General features: G+C 47.2%; 1 protein-coding gene and 1 non-coding gene across 4 annotated transcripts in view; both read left to right on the forward strand.

Moving 5' to 3' along the window:
• Cul4a (cullin 4A) overlaps positions 1 to 17409 on the forward strand; it is a 42318-nt gene extending 24909 nt beyond the window's left edge. For all 3 annotated transcript variants that reach the window (NM_146207.3, NM_001363448.1, NM_001363450.1), the window contains 11 exons: positions 2592 to 2710; positions 3118 to 3310; positions 5334 to 5438; positions 5602 to 5712; positions 5805 to 5890; positions 6265 to 6372; positions 9672 to 9785; positions 11962 to 12067; positions 12431 to 12603; positions 13746 to 13898; positions 16001 to 17409. In NM_146207.3, the coding sequence (NP_666319.2) occupies positions 2592 to 2710; positions 3118 to 3310; positions 5334 to 5438; positions 5602 to 5712; positions 5805 to 5890; positions 6265 to 6372; positions 9672 to 9785; positions 11962 to 12067; positions 12431 to 12603; positions 13746 to 13898; positions 16001 to 16096 (1364 nt within the window). In that variant the 3' untranslated portion in view covers positions 16097 to 17409. The remainder of the gene's footprint in view (positions 1 to 2591; positions 2711 to 3117; positions 3311 to 5333; positions 5439 to 5601; positions 5713 to 5804; positions 5891 to 6264; positions 6373 to 9671; positions 9786 to 11961; positions 12068 to 12430; positions 12604 to 13745; positions 13899 to 16000) is intronic.
• Positions 5541 to 5601, forward strand: Mir7065 (microRNA 7065). The gene has a single exon (NR_106032.1). It is a non-coding gene; the product is annotated as a microRNA 7065 (primary transcript).
• Positions 17410 to 18065: the final 656 nt, after the last annotated feature.

The raw sequence follows: 18065 nt of genomic DNA on the forward strand, positions 1-18065 counted from the left end.
CTAAGGTCTCTGGGGTCACCCAAGTGGCCTTAGAGCCATCAGCAAGCTCTTACTAAGAGAACCGGGCGTGGACTGGCGAGATGGTCCTGAGTTCAAATTCCAGCAACCACACAATAGCTCACAACCACCTGTAAAGGGATCGGACTCCCTCTTCTGGTACATCTGAAGACAACTACAGTGTACTTGTAATATTAATAATAATATAATATAATATTTATAACAATAAATCTTTGGACTGGAGCAAGTGAGGCCGACCAGAACAAGTGCAGAGGTTGACCAAAGCATCCTAAAAATTCAATTCTCAGCAACCACATGAAGGCTCACAACCATATGTACAGCTGCAGTGTATTCACATACATAAAATAAATAAATCTTTTAAAAAAAGACGACGACAAGGCGTAACCCTACAGCAATACAGCACAATGACTGAAATTCATTTTGTGTTCTTAACATCTGGGAGTTCAAAATGGCACAGAAAAGAATTATTATTATTATTATTTTAAAGATTTATTTATTATTATATGTAAGTACACTGTAGCTGTCTTCAGACACACCAGAAGAGGGAGTCAGATCTTGTTACAGATGGTTGTGAGCTACCATGTGGTTGCTGGGATTTGAACTCTGGACCTTCAGAAGAGCAGTCGGGTGCTCTTACCCACTGAGCCATCTCACCAGCCCCAGAAAAGAATTATTAAAAATTAAAATGAATAATTATAAGACTAAAGAGTTGGCTGGAGCGGTGGTGCACACAGTGGTTACAGCTGTTGTGAGCGCACACAGGACCAGAGCTCACTGAGCTCACACGTGGTAGACAACTCACACCCACCGTAACAGACTGTAGAGCATTCAGGACTCCTGTCTGCCTTCTGAAGGCATTCAGTCTCATTTGAGCACACACACACACACTCACACTCACACATTGTCACAGTATATAATTTACTAAATTCTTGTGAGAAAATAGTAAACTGTGTTTGTAAAACTTTATTCTAAATGTTATTACGGGGCTCTGGAGGAGTCTTAGGAGCACATGCTGGCCATGCATGCATTAGGACCTAAATTTGGATTCCCAGAGTCCACATTAAGAAGCCACCTGTAACCACAGCACTGGGATGGCAGAGACAAGAGGAGCTCTACTGCCAGCCAGTCTGCTGCGTCGGTAAGATCCAGAGTTGGGGGAGAGTCTGTCTGACATTTAAAAAGCAAGCACAGCACAGCTGAAGGATGGCTGAGGGAAACATCACCTCAGGCTCTGGATCCCGGTGAACATGCGTACACAGTTATACACACACCTACAGATGTATGCGCAAACACACGAGCACGTGTGTACACAGTTATACACACACCTACAGATGTATGCGCAAACACACGAGCACGTGTGTACACAGTTATACACACACCTACAGATGTATGCGCAAACACACGAGCACGTGTATACACAGTTATATTAGAAAAAAAGTTTCAAAAAGTAAAAGGCCCTTAAAAATGTTAGGACATTATTTAGGACTTCTAGGAGATAAAATTGTACAAAAGTTAAAGCTTATTTGCATGTTTGGTTCAGAAGTAGTTTGGAAGCGTCAAGCATCTAGACCTAGCTTAGCACCTGTGTGTGCAGACACTGCCCAGTGGGGGAAGGCTTGTTTGTTTGTTTGTTTGTTTGTTTGGAGAAATCTTTTTTGTTAATTTGTATTTTTGTTTTTCCGAGACAGGGTTTCTCTGTGTAGCCCTGCTGTCCTGGAACTCACTCTGTAGACCAGGCTGGCCTCGAACTCAGAAATCCGCCTGCCTCTGCCTCCCAAGTGCTGGGATTAAAGGCGTGCGCAGCCACCGCCCAGCTTGAAGACTGGCGTCTTAAGTGCCTTGAGCACCTAGGTCTACAACCGGACTCTCTGATGCCCTCTTCTGGCCTCTGTAGGCACTGCATAAATATTTGCATGCTTAGATGACATGAAATAAAATCATAAAACGTAAATAACTGATTAAAAATTCTAAAATGCCATATTGAATACATGAAATATTGGATAAATACTTATTTGTCTTATAATTTATTATGTGAATCAAATTAATCAACTAAAAACCTAAAGTTGACTCAATTTCAATTTAGATTTATGCATCTGAGTGTTTAGCCTGCATGTATGTATGTGCACCACATGTATGCAGTGCCCACAGTGATCAGAAGAGTATCATATCTCCTAGAACTAGAGTTAGAGATACTTGTGAGTCACCATGTGGGTGCTGGAAACCAAACCTAGGTCCACAAGGATAGCAAATGCTTTTAACTGCTGAACTATCTCTCCAGCCTCTGAAATAGTCTTTTAAGGAATGTTTTTCTGACTGATAGACAAAGCCTCAGATAATTTACACCATGAACTTCTCATAGTAAAACACTTGTCTAAATGTTTTTTGGCTCATTACCTTTGTGAGATCAGGGCTTTAGTGAAATGAGAAGTAAACAGGGCATTCCCGATGCACTCAGGAGGGCGGGGCTCGCCTCCAAGTCTGCAAGCCACATCCTTACTATGTGGTGACACTGTCCTGGTGACACTTGTGAGGGCTTGCCTTCCTGCTGTGACTTGTCTTATGCATCCCACTAGGCCTAGAGCACCTGCTGGATGAGAACAGGGTGCCCGACCTCACCCAGATGTACCAGCTCTTCAGCCGGGTGAAAGGAGGGCAGCATGCGCTGCTGCAGCACTGGAGCGAGTACATCAAGGTACACGCATGCTGGCCTTCCCTCCACCGTGCAGTGGCCACCTGCAGTACAATAGTAACAGCTTCCTGTCGTTCTCGCACATGCTCACTCAGTCACACATTCACTGGCTCATCTGCTCCCTGTGAACTAGTACATACTTTGGTCTAGCAGTCCGGTCTGCCTCCTGCTGTGTGTCCCTCACTTGCCAGTATAGTAGCACCATTCAGCATCTTTGAGGACAGTCGCCTGGGGCTGATCCAGGACCTCTGAATGCCAGGCACCACCTGCTTAAGGGGATACTAGAGCTATCCATAGTCATGTCCACATGCAGAGTGGAAAAAAATGGGTGACACCATGTTGTGAGACAGCAAAAGACACACTTTGCTTCTTAAGCCTGGTGCTGACTTAGTTGTTTCTTGTTTCTGTAGACCTTTGGAACAACCATTGTCATCAATCCTGAGAAAGACAAAGACATGGTCCAAGACCTGCTGGACTTTAAGGACAAAGTGGACCACGTGGTGGAGGTGTGCTTCCAGAGGAACGAGCGCTTCATCAACCTGATGAAGGAGTCCTTCGAGACGTTCATCAACAAGAGACCAAACAAGCCTGCAGAGCTCATTGGTATCAAAACAGCCCCAGCCACCTCTCATGTTTTACATTTAGGCAAATACACTGACACTACTCATGTGTGTTCCTGCTCAAGTGGGACTCAGAGGGCTTGCAGGAGCCCGTGCCCCATGAAGTCATATGGCCTGAACTCAGCTTGGCAGCAGGCACCTTTACCCACTGAGCCACCATGCTGGCCTCTTAGGTACTTCATAAACAGAAGAATGCCAGGTGTAGGCACGTGTCTTTACTTGAGCACTCTTTGGGTGGAGGGCAGGTGGATCTCTGTGAACTCCAGGCTAGCCTTATCTACATAGCAAGTTCCCGACCATACATGGTAGGGCCTTGTCTCAAAAAAGAAAATGGCTGGAGGTGGTGGCGCACGCCTTTAATCCCAGCACTCGGGAGGCAGAGGCAGGCAGATTTCTGAGTTTGAGGCCAGCCTGGTCTACAGAGTGAGTTCTAGGACAGCCAAAGTACACAGAGAAACCCTGTCTCGAAAAACAAACAAACAAAAAAACAAACAAAAACACTCAAAAAAGAAAGAAAGAAGAAGAAGAAGAAGAACCTCCAATATTCTTCCAGATCGCGTGCTTGAGGAGATTCAAGCCTTGTTAGAATACTCAGGAAGCTCACTTGTCAGACAGGATGAGAGGGTTGGTAAGCCAGGTTGTGGAAGGGCTCTAGAACTAACTGCCTTTAAAGGTCAGTGCTGCTCCCTGTCCTGAGCAGACCCCCAAGCAGGTGTATTCAGGGAGGCCACTGCTCCAACTGCTGCTGTGTCTACTTACTTCTTGTCATACTTGAAACGAACCCCCAGACCCCATCCCCCAGTTAGGAAAAGTATCACTGCATTTCTAGAAGGGCAGAAAGTGACATGTGATCCTAGTACTGGGGAAGGACAGACAGACAGACAGACAGATCTCAGAAGCTCACTGCAGCTGACCTACCCCTATCGGTGAGCTTCAGATTCAGTGGCAGACCGTGTCTCAGAAAATAAGATAGAGAATTGGTTGAGAAAATGTCCCAAGACCTACCCTGGCATCTACAACCACACAATCTATATCCATATATAGATATAGATAGATACATCACTTTTTTTAAAAAAAGGAAGAGAACTAATAAAGAGCCAGAGAAAGCCATCGGCAGTTTAACCAGACTGGTGCTTCCATGGAGGCTAACAACCCAGGGGAGTGTGGGCCTCGGGAAGCCATGGGCTCTGCTCTCTCAGCCGTGACTGTTTCCACTATCAAGGGTGACTGTTTCCTCAGAAGCGAGAGGCCTCGAGTGCTCACCTCATCCTTGAGACCTGAGACCTCAAGGAGAGTTCCCTGAGAAAGTCAACTACAGTTCTTACAGCAGATTTTAAAAGGGTCCGTTCTGGTGCCTGTGGCAATGTGTCCTAAAACCCATGTATGAAATCTAGGGTTAGAAAAGAAAGCCTGCTTTTTAACACACTTGGGGGGGGGGGGGAGGCAGCTGGAGAGATGCCTCAGTTTACCTCACTGCTACTCTGGATTCCCATAGACCTGGATTCTGTCCTCTAAAGGCACCAAGCGCATACATGGTACATCACATGCATGGTGACATGGCTGGAGAGATGGGTTGGGAGCACCTGTCGCTCTTCCAGAGCTCAGCTTCCAGCCGGCAGCTGTTTATAACGAAGCTTCAGAGGGTCCAGTGCCTGCTCTTCCCTGGCTCCTGCTGGGACTGGCAGAGAAATTAACCCATACACATGAATAAAATTCATCTTTAAATATAAAAAAAATTAAAACTCAATCTGAGACCATTTTTTTAAAAATTATTTTACTCTGTGAATTTGTTAAAGTTCTGGAAAGATGCATTCTCATTACCTTGAGACAACTTGTCTTTAAAAGGCAGTTTGCTTCCTGGAGCACTAAAAGGAGCTGGTGGGAGGGGTTCTTGTGTGGTTTTCTCTGTTGCTGTGATGGGGTCAGCACCCAAGGCCTGTGTGTCCAGTTGTCTCCTCTGCTCTGGTCCCACAGCCCTTTTCTGATTGGAACTCTTGCTCTTCCAGCCAAGCACGTGGACTCAAAGTTACGGGCCGGCAACAAAGAAGCCACAGATGAGGAACTGGAGAGGATCCTGGACAAGATCATGATTCTCTTCCGTTTCATCCATGGTGAGGAAGGAGGGGCTGTGGGGCCAGACGAGCCTGCAAACCTGCATTCAGAGGGAAAAATGGTCCCCGAACACGGAAGTAGTACTCAAGGAGATTTTTGTCCATGGAGTGTAGCAGGTAAACCAGGAATCTCTCTCAGGTCTTGGTTTTCCTGTTTGCACAGGTAAAGATGTCTTTGAAGCGTTTTATAAGAAAGACTTAGCAAAAAGGCTGCTGGTGGGGAAGAGCGCGTCGGTGGACGCGGAGAAGTCCATGCTGTCGAAGCTCAAGCACGGTGAGCTCAGGGTGGGCCGTCCCCAGGGCCGCGGGCGGGCGGGCGGGCGGGCCCCATGCCCGCTCCATCTCACCCCTCCTTCACATACGCAGAGTGCGGAGCTGCGTTTACCAGCAAACTGGAGGGCATGTTCAAGGACATGGAGCTCTCCAAAGACATCATGGTTCACTTCAAGCAGGTGAGCTCGGTGGGTCTGAGTCGTTACAATAACACCGGATCACACTGGAGCATGCGACACTGTGTTGTAAAAATTATACGATTTCCAGGCCAGGGATGAGGGGGGCACACGTTTAATCCCAGTGCTTGTGAGGCTGAGGCAGAGACAGACAGATGGATCTCTTAGTTTAAAAGCCAGCCTGTTTTCTACATAGCAAGTTGCAGGGCAGCCAGAGATACATAGAGAGATATTGTCTCAAAAATATATATATATATGTATGTATGTGTGTGTGTATATATGTGTGTGCGTGCACACACACACAATTACACACACGTATCATTTCTTCTTGAGTGCACTGTGGATCTGTTTACTGACTTGGCTCTCTCTGTTTTTAGCATATGCAGAACCAGAGTGCGCCAGGCCCCATTGACCTCACGGTGAACATACTCACCATGGGCTACTGGCCCACGTACACACCCATGGAAGTGCACCTCCCTCCAGAGGTGAGTGCTCAGCTGCTGATCAAGCCCACTTAGGCCAGATCTTACCTTAGTGCTGGGAGAGAAAGGTTTTCAAGGCACCCCCTCCTTCTGTAGCCTGGGAAGTGGTGTTTGAAAATGGCCTCTTCAGTCCCAGTGAGAGGCGCCCTCCCCAGAGCCTGCGTGCTCTTCTCTCCATCAGCAGCACCTGTGTAAGTGGCAGCTCACCTGGCTGATCCTTGCTTCCCAGAGCAAGGTGGTGATGAGTCTTGGTCATGGTGTGTTTAGGGTCTTATGTATTGGCTGTGATTTGAAGTATTATGAAGAACCTGAAGTGGGCCATGGAGCCGTGGGCTCAGTGAGGCTAAAATCCAAATGCCTAAAGCATCAGTGATGCCAAGAGAAGGAGGAGCAGGATAGGCCTCCTGGTCAGCGATTCTATCCTAATCATGAGCAGAGGCTCTGGAACTGCAGGGCCAGAGCAACAAGAGTAAGGCTGGGCCCTGCAGCTCTTTCTGGTGGGACCTGGTCACCACTCCCTGCTGAAACTCTTTAGTTCTAAGACTGGTTGCTCGATTTCCTTGTTTGGCCCTCACTGGTCTCTGTAGCCTTCTGTTTGTTGCATCTCTGTCCTAACCTTCCTCACAACACAGAGACCGGCTTGCAGCTCAGCAAGCAGCTTGCATGTCTGCTTTTCCCTTGGCTGGACATGGTGCCCTGTGCTTCCATCTTGCACTCACTGAACCTGACTAGAGTGGTTCCTCCCACTCCCTGAGTGCTGCCTGCACCACCATTTGCCAGAGGCCTCAGGTTTATTTTGTTTGAGGTAGGTTTGCGCCATGTTGCCTCTGTCCTGGTAGCTATGCTTGGTCCTGTCCTCTGAGAATCCTCTCTCCTACCCAGTGAGCCTCTCAGGACCCTGTGCTGTTTTCATTTGTTCTATAATGTCCAAACATATCCAAAGTGTGCAGGGTAATTCCTAGGATGCCGGTGTTTGGCCCTGGCTGTGGAGATGGCGTCTCCTTCCTGCTCTGTGAACTCAGTGATGCCCTTGCCCTCACTGCCTCAGTACAGGCCACCCAGGATTATTCCCCCAGTCCCTCAGGTCAGGAGCTACTCACTGATACAAGCCCTTCAGCCAAGCTCTGCCAGCTGGCTGCAGTACGTCTCCATGGCTGCATGGTTAATCTGAGTGGCCTGAGGACCAGCATAGACTAGTGAGGCCTGCCTCGCTCGGCATGTGTCTGTGAGAGGAGTGTGTCAGGAGACCCTGCCCTCCCTGAGTCGGTTGATGGATTCAGATGGTGATGACTGAAGATGGTTGTGGGATTGTGGGAATCCGTGGAGTTGGTGGTGTGGCCCCTGTACACTGGCTCTGCTCCCTTTGCTTCACTTCTGTTTCCTGGCCACTGGGAGGGGAGCGACACAGCCTTACTGTGCCACACCTTCCCTCCAGGGCCCTTCCACCTTGCCATGGGCCTAAAAGTGGTGATAGCACCCAACTCTGGACTGAAACCGACCCAAAGTGCACATTCCTTTCCAGCTGTTGTTCTCAGGTATTTGTCACAGCAATGACCACTGACCCGCTGCTGTGGCACCCACTCCCCAGGGCACGCAGGCAGGACCTCATCTCAGCCTCTGGGTCTGTGTTCCACAGAGCTGTTGAGGACCGTGCTCATCTGCCGCCTGAGATGATCCCTGTCGAATCGGCCTTACTGTGATGAATGGGTTGGTTGTCCAGTTCCATCTGTTTAGAAGCTAACATTCTGCTCTAGGGAAGAACGCTCTCTCTACTTGGTATATCTGTGTGTAGGTCTGTCACTGAACTCACATGGTGGGTTCTTAGTGACTTATTTGATGCCCACACCATCCAGAGCTTGCGGCGGGCTCCCTAGGCCTTTTCCATATCCTCATTGTCTGTGGGGACGTTTTTGTTTTGTAGCAGGTCTTAGAGCCTTACCTAATACTGTATTTTTTTCAACTGTGACAAAATACACCTTCACATAGAATTTTCCATCTTAGAGATAGAAGCCCTGTCCCCTCAGGTGGCCTAACCCTGTCTCCTCCCCATGGGCAGCAGCCACTGTCTGCTTTCTGTTTGACTTGCCCCTGATGTCCGTGTTCGGAGCTCACACGTGATATGTACATCGATGAGTTCCTTGTGCTACCGTGTGTGGTGCTGCCGTGTTCCTCTTTAACTCTGTGGACAGACACTTGGCTCAGCCATTCACTGAATGGTGGGCCTTCAGGGTCTTTCTGCCTTGGACTGTCACGATGTGTCTATGAAGATGGGTATGAACCCCGTGGTCACTTCTGGACAGGTAGCTGAAACAGATCTTCCTGGCCTTAGTTGCTGAGCAGTGAGGATCGATCAGCTCCTCGGCTCTCGTGCTCCTTTCTTAGCATCCTGCAGTAGGCGAGAGGTGGTGCCTGCCTGATGTAGGCAGTACTTCCTGAGGATGATGCTAAGCATCTTTTTAAAGTATTTTTTTATTTAATATATATTACTGCTCTGTTTTCAGACACACCACAAGAGGGAATCAGATGCCACTAAAGATAGTTGTAAACCACCATGTATGTGCTGGGAATTGAACTCAGGACCTCTGGAAAAGCAGTCAGTGCTCTTAACCACTGAGCCATCTCTCCAGCCTTAGCCCTATTAGGCATCTTTTCGTGTGTGTATGTTGGCCAAGCTGTCTTGTCAAAGCCCTCTTCTGAGTTGTCTTTTGTTGTTTTAAGCATCTTCACATGTTCCAGACTCTTGACTCTTACCAGAGTATGGATGTAATCTACAGATACTTTCTCTGTGAGCTCTCTTTGACTTTCTTGAAAGCATCCATCTTAGTTTATTTTCTGTTGCTGCAACAGAATTCCTGAGACTGATAATTTAGTTCTCAAGTCTGGGAAGGGCAAGGTCTAAAGGCTACCTGTGATAAGGGGGTCAAGTAGAGTAAGGGTTCAGGAAAGACTGCCAGCCAAGACGCTGGTGGCTGCTAACCCACGCGCACTCCCTTGGTGCCCTTTGAAGTAAGTCATTGGCAGTAGGTGCTCTGCATTCACCCGTGCATGTCCGGGCTAGCCTTCTGTCCCTGGCAGTAGGTGCTCTGTATGCACCTGTGCATGTCCGGGCTAGCCTTCTGTCCCTAGCAGTAGGTGAAAGAAACCACTTAGAGCTGTGAGGGTTCCTTTGTTCTCAGTCTCAGAGATTGTAGCCCAAGCTACTCAAGGAAACCCTGTGCTGAAGAAGAAAACAAACAAACAAACAAAGCTCTCTGTCACTGTCAGGGTGTGCTGATGTCTCCTGTATGTCTGTTGCTTGGCAGATGGTCAGACTTCAGGAAGTATTCAAGACGTTCTACCTGGGCAAGCACAGTGGGCGGAAGCTGCAATGGCAGACAACGCTGGGACACGCCGTGCTGAAGGCGGACTTTAAGGAGGTCAGGTCTTGGTCCAGGGTCCTGTTTCTTCCTTTCTGGCAGAATGTTAGGAGAATGCTCAGATTGTCATTGAACTTCCATAGCAATGAAAGGCAAGATTTTTTTCAGTATGATTCAGCAGTAGCTTTTCTTGGTCAATTAAAATAACAAGTAAAGGGTTAATATTCCACTTAACAAAAATCAATAGTAAATTAATCAATAGCAAATTGTTTGCCAGGGTTGGGGAATGAATCAGTAGATAAAGTGTCCTTGCTGCACAGCCAGCAGGCCTGAGTTCAGACCCTCCTCACCCATGTAAAAGCCAGGTGTGGTTGTCAGCAGGATGCTTCGGTTGGCAAAGTCACCTGGCACCAAGCCTGGCAGCCAGATTTTGATTCCTCAGGACCCACATGGTTGTCTTCTGACCCCCATAAATGCACATGACAGGCACACCTGCACATACAAATGAACAAATAAATACTATTACTTAAAACTTTGGTAATAGTCAAGCATGGCTGTGCTCACATCTAACCTGAGCAGTTGGGGTGCAAAGTTATGAGGGGATCACAGGGCTTTTGTCAGCCTCACTGAAAAAGTGAGTGACCCGATCTCAAGAGAAGACAGAAAGCCGCAGAGCAGGATACTAAGCACCTCCTCTGGCCTCCATGTGTGCACAGCAGCACAGTTACACACCACACGTGCAGTCGCTTAGAGAGCAGCAGGTGTAAAGGCCACTACAAAAGCAAGGTGTGTGTGCCTATGTGTATGTGTGCCTCTGTGTGCACATGTGCGTGCCCCTAGGAGACCAGAAACAGGCCAAATACCCTGAAACTCACTGCAGACAGTTGTGAACCACCTGATGTGGGTGTTAGTCCCTACAAGAGCAGCAGGCTCCTCTGCTCCAGCTTGCCTCCCCACTTCTCTCTTCCTTTCTTTCTGTTAGCTGTTTTATCTTCCTTCTGGTGAAAAGTGCCAAGCCAAGGAAAAAGTTTTGTCATGTGCCAAGAAATCAAAAGGAGAATCTTTTAAGACTTCCACATACTCTCTTCTAAGTCACTTCAATTAGAGGTGGGCAGGAGTCCTTCCTAAGACATTTTCACAGATTACCAGATCAGAAAGCTCACCACAGGGCTGTTGTAGCGATTACATAAAAGGAGCACACACAGGTGCACTAGGAGGTGAAAGAGGCATGTCACCAAGTCACCAAGCAGTGGGTGGGGAAAGGCCCATGCTCACATCTCAGTCTAATGTGAGCATAAATCATGTATGTATAGGAGCACACCCAGAGCTCCCACCCATACATTGTATCACTTCATAGGTACCACAGAAACATTCTTATGCAAGGCATTAGCAAAGTTGAGTTGTGCCACTTGTGTGTGTCTGGCTGTAGTTAGGAGCTGACCTCTGCAGACAGCAGACAGACAGCCCCTGAAATACAGAAGAGGGCTGGGGTCCAACAAAAGGCGCCTGGCACTGCTGTTCTCCCAAATCGCCTTCCTACCCTTCTCCATACAGAACTGCTAGATCTCATGTTACTGACTGTGCACTGGGACATTCTAGATAAGGAAAGAGGACCATGGAACATCCTTGGCAGAGTCTGCCCTCACAGAGTAGCTGAGCAGAGGTCACACGGCGCTCACTGTGCACTTGCTCTTTGTCTGAACAAAGTACTGGAAGCACTGCAGGCCTTCCTTTCCCCTCTCACCCAAACTCCCTGTGCTCCTCCTAAGCCTCTGGGGTTTCCACTGCCACCCAGAGCCTCAGAAAGCCATGTGTGATGGTGCGTGTTCATGAACCCAGCACTCCAGACAGGCAGAAGGATAGAAAGTTCAAGGCCATCCTGGGATTTTACAGCAAGCCGTTGTCTTAAAAACAGTAACAGCAGCAAACAACTAGGCCTGATGTCTGGGAAGTAATGTCAATATGCAAGGAGAAATATGCAAGGTCCTCAGCTGCCTGGACCCCAGCCTCAGCCTCCCACTGCTGGCTGCTGGCTTGCAGGCCTGTGTGGCCATGGGCAGCTCCAAGACAGGAATTTAAGTGTAACACCCAATAATCATTCCTTTCTTTTATATCAATAGCATGATTTCTTCTCACTTGGTGGCTGAATCCCCTAAAAAATAATGCATGCAAAACCATCCTGTTTGACTTGTAAAGTGTCTGAGCTCAGCTCTGTGACGGCTTCATTCTCTTAAAGGGGAAGAAGGAGTTCCAGGTATCCCTCTTCCAGACGCTGGTGCTGCTCATGTTCAACGAAGGGGATGGATTTAGCTTTGAAGAAATAAAAATGGCCACTGGCATAGGTAGGAAGACCCCACATGACATTTGTTTGTTTGTTTGTTTGTTTGTTTGTTTGTTTGTTAGCTATGTCACCTTGGCTATCATGGAACTCAGAGATCAACCTTCTTTTGCCTCCAGTTTGCTGGGATTAAGGTGTGCACCCCACACTGGCACTTATTTCTACCGTGTTGACTTAACAGACAGAGTAGAGGCTGGAAGTGTGCTTGGCTGCAGAGTGCTTGTCTGGCACGCACAGTACCCTGGTCCCATCCACAGCACTAGGAAAAGAGTTTAAGAGAAGCTGTAGGCTGTGACACATCCATGGCTTCTCTCCTGGCTGAGCCTCGTGTGTGTTCTGTAACGTTTGTCTCCTTTGCCTCCCTCAGAGGACAGTGAGTTGCGAAGAACACTACAGTCTCTGGCCTGTGGTAAAGCACGGGTCCTAATTAAAAGTCCCAAAGGAAAGGAGGTGGAAGATGGAGATAAGTTCATCTTCAATGCAGACTTCAAACACAAGTTGTTCAGAATAAAGATCAATCAAATCCAGATGAAGGAGACCGTAAGTGCTAGCCTCTTGTTTTATTCATGTGGTCTTGCCAAGAGTCCTTAGCAATGTCATGACCATTACAGGTCAGAGCATATGTCTGAATCTGGTACAAGTGTAGACTTTGGAGTAGTGTCCTTTTATGTATCTTTAATTGATTTTATGTGATCAGTTGAAGTAAAAGTCAAGAAACCTGTTGGAACTCATACCCTCCTATATCAAATGCCAGAACAGAAGCAGCTCATAGAATTTCCAGAAGTAGTGCCTGCCCTCTGCTGGGCCTTGGAAGGATGAGGAGGTCTACTACAGACCCTACAGACCTCAGAAGCAGCAGTTCCAGTGGGAGCGGGCTCTCAGTGTCCCACAGCTCGACAAGCTTATGAGCACAGCTGTCAGCCCTTCTGACCTGAAGCTGACACACACCTGGGTTCTACTGCCTTCCTAGAAATGTTTCCTCAAGTGTGTATGAGACAAACTGTAGATGGGAGAACAGATTTACAGAACAAGTCATTACCTGGTTGATGTCGCAGGCTGCCCCTCCCACAGACAGACAGTGATGGTGTCACTTGTCCTGAGGCTTTCGGTTTGCTGCACAGAAAGTGTCCTCAGAATACGCACTAGTATGGTCTGAGGAGGCAGAGGGAGCTTTCCACCATCAGAAGCAATTTCAGAGGACTTGATTTTGGTTGCCAGTATGGACACGGTGGCTTACAACCATCCTGTGCTGCTAGGAAGCCCTGATATAAGCATTCTTATAAGAAAAATACATTTTTTTTTAAAGATTTATTTATTTATTATATGTAAGTTCACTGTAGCTGTCTTCAGACACTCCAGTAGAGGGCATCAGATCTTGTTACAGATGGTTGTGAGCCACCATGTGGTTGCTGGGATTTGAACTCCGGACCTTTGGAAGAGCAGTCGGGTGCTCTTACCCACTGAGCCATCTCACCAGCCCAAAAATACAACTTTTAAAATCACTTTTCCAAGTTAGTTTTAGAGTTGTATACCTTGGAAAAGTTAAGAGCTTTCATGGAACAAATTAAAACATAACAAAGCAGAACAAAGCCTGCCTTAGTCTGCATCAAACCAAGTTTGTCAATGCAAAGCAGTCCTGAAGCATCTGTGCCCTCCTTCTGTTCTCCTTTCTCATTGTTCAGGTTGAAGAACAGGTTAGCACTACAGAGAGAGTATTCCAGGATAGACAGTACCAGATCGACGCTGCTATAGTCAGAATAATGAAAATGAGGAAGACACTTGGTCATAATCTTCTAGTTTCTGAATTATACAATCAGCTGAAATTTCCAGTGAAGGTGAGTATTGTGGGCACAGCTGGGGGTCAGGGTGAGTACCGTGGGCACAGCTGGGTGTCGGGGTGAGTGCCGTGGGCACAGCTGGGGGTCAGGGTGAGTACCGTGGGCACAAATGGGGGTCAGGGTGAGTACTGTGGGCACAAATCGGGGTCAGGGTGAGTGCTGTGGGCACAGCTGGGTGTCGGGGTGAGTGCTGTGGACACAGCTCGGTGTTATGTGCTGTATTCATCCCCAACATGTTAGAATCTCAGTGTCCTGGCATTTGACTTATTTGACAGGGCTGGTATGAGCAGAGGCCAGCACACATGAGGGAGGGCAAGGGCCCTGTGCACATCTTCCTAAAGACTCATTGCTTCTCCATGCTGTGTTTTCAGGAGGGAGCAGAGGCCACAGCCACAAGATGTTAGAACACATGTTCTTCCCTCACCATAGTTCTTAAGGCTACTACCCAGGCAGGCCCTTGTGGCAGTGGTGTTGGTAGGTGCTAGATTCAGCATTCACAAACTAAGTAGCATTTCCTGCTTTGGAGATGTAAGTCACCCTCTTTCTTTTAGTTCTAGAACTAAGCGCTGAGGTTCTATAGCATGTGAAATACAGGATGAGCTGGAGGAGCGTTGGAAAAATACATTATAAAATGCAGTCTAAAATGCATTATCAGCTCAGAAGGAATTGAATTCTCAGGACCTGCATCCTTCAGCAACTGGAAGTCCCCTGGTTGCATGACACCTGAGTCACACTGAGACAGACAGATTAGTCAGTACCTCAAGCATAGGTGAGGCCAGTGCCTGGCCGCTGCCCTGCCCTGCCCTGCCCTCCATGATGATGGATGCACAGCCCATGCTGTACTGCGATGTTTCCTACCCCAAGTCAGGGCATCTGTTTGTCAGTTTGCAAATGTTGTAACCTGGTAATTAAGTGTAGAGTGTCATGTGCAAATGGGCAAAGCTCTAGCTCCCATGCTTTATAGCTAATTGTATGGTCAGCCATATCTTGTAACAGGCATGGGCTGCCCATGAAGAGAAGGGTTTGCTGTTTGGGAAAGGATGCTCCCTCAGCAGAAGGCCCCTGCTTCCAAGTCTGAGTGCTCTGCTTCCTCCTGCAGCAGAAGTGATGGCAGAGACATTCTAAGGCTGTGGACTTGGCCTTGGTTTTAGTCATCCGCACAGAGACTGAGTTCTTTGACTGGGTATAGCGGTATACACCTTTAATTCTGGCACTCAGGGGAAGAGGCAGGCAGACCTCCGTGAATTTGGGTCCAGCCTGGTGTACATAGGGAGTTCCAAGACAGCTAGGACTACAAGGATAGATCTTGTCTCACAAAAGAAAACAACAAAGGCAGGGCTGGTATATGTGGCTGGTCCCCTGCTTTCTATCCACATGGCAAGTCAAAGCAGTGAGAACAGGCTCTGTAGTAAGACCTACATAGTGACAATGACACTTTTGCAGTAACTTAGAAAAACACTCAGAATGTGTGGCTGTACTGTGATGTGCCATATCTGGTAAGCATGGACTGACTAGGAGGCTGAGCACATAGAAAAAGTGCTTCACACGAGTGAATGGCTAGAGATGGTGTATACCTATAACCTTTACCTCAGGGAGGCTGATACAGGAGGATTGCTGCAAGTTTGAATCCAACCTGGGCTACTTAGTGAGTTCATGGACAATAGCTCAGACTCTGAGCAGGAGCAGCACGAGGGCCCTGAGGGTAAGGCAGGTAAGGCACCTGATAGCAAAGCCTGATAGCCCAAGCTCAGTCACTGAGACCCAGAGGAGGAAGGAGGGAACCAAGTCCTACGGTTGGTCTATGCCATGTGCCCACGCTCTTACACACAAAAGGAAGAGTATGAATATATAATAGCAGCAAAGTAAGAATGCCCCAGCAAAGCATGATCAGATTTTCCTTCTAAATATGTGAGAGCATGCAACATAGAGTCTGTTTGCATGCTCATGTGAGGAGAAGCCAGGGGTTGTGTGTGTGTGTGTGTGTGTGTACACGTCTGTTGTAGCATTGCATATTTTTGTTACATGTTCCATACAGAATGTTGGGTCTGTGTTTCTAGGTTCAGTGCCCTATCCTAAAATGTCTGATTTCTCTTTTCTAGCCTGGAGATTTGAAAAAAAGGATTGAGTCACTTATAGACAGAGACTATATGGAACGAGACAAAGACAGTCCAAATCAGTACCACTACGTGGCATGACGCACCAGCTGACTGTCGTCTCCCAGTGAGACACACACACGAAGCACCTGAGAGTGAAGCTGCTGTGCCGTCTCCAGGTCCCTGCAGCTGCCCCGACTGTGGACGCTTGGATTCGGAGCAGAGGATGTGGTTCTTGGCTCATCCTTCCCAGGGCGCAAGGGCTTTGAGATGACACCCATCTTCCCTCCCTGCTTCTTCCCCTACTTCTTTATTGTTTCTGTTACTCTCTAACTTCGCATTGAGAAGTTCCTTCACAAGCTCTCGTTCCTCTGGCAGAAAGCCACGGGCTTGGTTTGTTGTGTGTGTGATTGTGGGACACAGTGGAATTACCCTAGCTGCTGTGTTCTTCCCCTCATGAAGACTCAGAGAGAAAGAGAGAGCCCTGGGCTGGGGCACTGGGGAGAAACTGTCCAGGCTGCCACTCGGATCTCTGCACCCTGAGCATTGGCCTCTCTTCTGTGTATTTTCAGAAAGTTGGAAACTTTGGCTTCTGTAAATCAGGTTTCTAAATGAGGTCCCTGATGTGCCAAGAGGACATCATGTCTGTCATGAGACACAGCTCACCCAGAGGGCTGCTTGTCGTTTGTTGAGGGGCTTGGGGGTTTCATGTTTGTTTCCATGCTGGTTGAGTGTGGAGGTCCTGGTTTTGGCTTTGGGGTGACTGCTGTTTGACTGTTGAAGTTGCAGTTTGTGTGATTACCATAATAAAATCGGGCCTGGTTTTATAGTCTTGCACAGAGACCGTCTTGGATCTCTGCCCTGGCACTATATGGAGTTTAGTTATGTTTGTCAAAAGGCAAAGGAATTGTTGGTTCCTGGAGACATACTGTGTGTACAGGTGGGTTGGGCAGCGAGAACGAGGCTCCATAGTGGTGTTGGCATGGTGATGATGACAGACACTTTTGCAACATTTAAAAGTACTTTATATTTTACAAAGTAGCATGTTTCATTTTGATTAAAAGCTACCAAAGGAATTTTGATCATGTATAAGTGTTTAAAGCAATATTTTCTGGAATATACCAAGTTTATATAACTCGATTTTATGCTAAATTATTAAAGGATTCTCCCTTTTTGAAACATGCATGTTTAAGATACAACATCTTTTTGGGCCCCCATATTAAAACCCTTTCTCTTTAAGTATCATTTCTATATTTGTACATTTTCATTTATGAGTTCTATGATGTGGTCTCTGAAAGACCAAATAGATTTCTATTTCTACTTCTTATTTTTAAGTTCATTGTGTCTACAAATTGTTAATATTGTAATTTAATGTAGACTTACTTTGAATAAAACTAGTTTAATTGGCCTTTAAATTACTTTACTAATACATTGGCTATGTAGATGACACTCTCCTCCTGACGGCTCAGCAGCTTTTGACAGGTAGCAAATCAGACAAAAGAAAGGAACCCGGTCACCCTCACAGGACTGCCCCTTCTCTTTCCTCCACTACAGGCACAAGTTAAGTGAGCCATCAGCCAATCGTAAGGACCTTTCACTCTCCTCGTTTCTGCCCAGTCTCTCACTCACCAACATTGTTCAGAGTCTTCTCAGAGTGAAAGTTAATGTGGAACAACACAGAGAAAATAATGGCAAACAAAAAGGGCAGCTAGACACAGAAGCTTTAAGGTTGGAATTGAGGGAACTTTTGCCTAGAAAACCTAAGAGAGACAAATGAAAAGTGACACAAAATTAGCAGAAGTCTGGTGGCCTTCCCACAATGTAGACTGTGACAAAAGGCTGTATTTCAGCAGCAGCATAAGAAAAGATGAAATACCCAGTGACGAGCAATTCTTACGAGGATTCCCCTGAATATGTGAATTATGTAGCCAGGTCATTTAGTAAAATTGTCTTAAGTAGTTAAATTAAAAAAAAAAAAAATGGAGGGGTGGTGCTAAGGATGTAACTCAGTGGAAGAGCTATTGCCCAGCAAGCTCTTAGGAAGGCCCATAGTTATGTCCAGCCCTCAAAA

The sequence above is a fragment of the Mus musculus genome, chromosome 8 (genome assembly GCF_000001635.26).
Source record: "Mus musculus strain C57BL/6J chromosome 8, GRCm38.p6 C57BL/6J".
NCBI classification, from domain to species: Eukaryota; Metazoa; Chordata; class Mammalia; order Rodentia; family Muridae; genus Mus; species Mus musculus.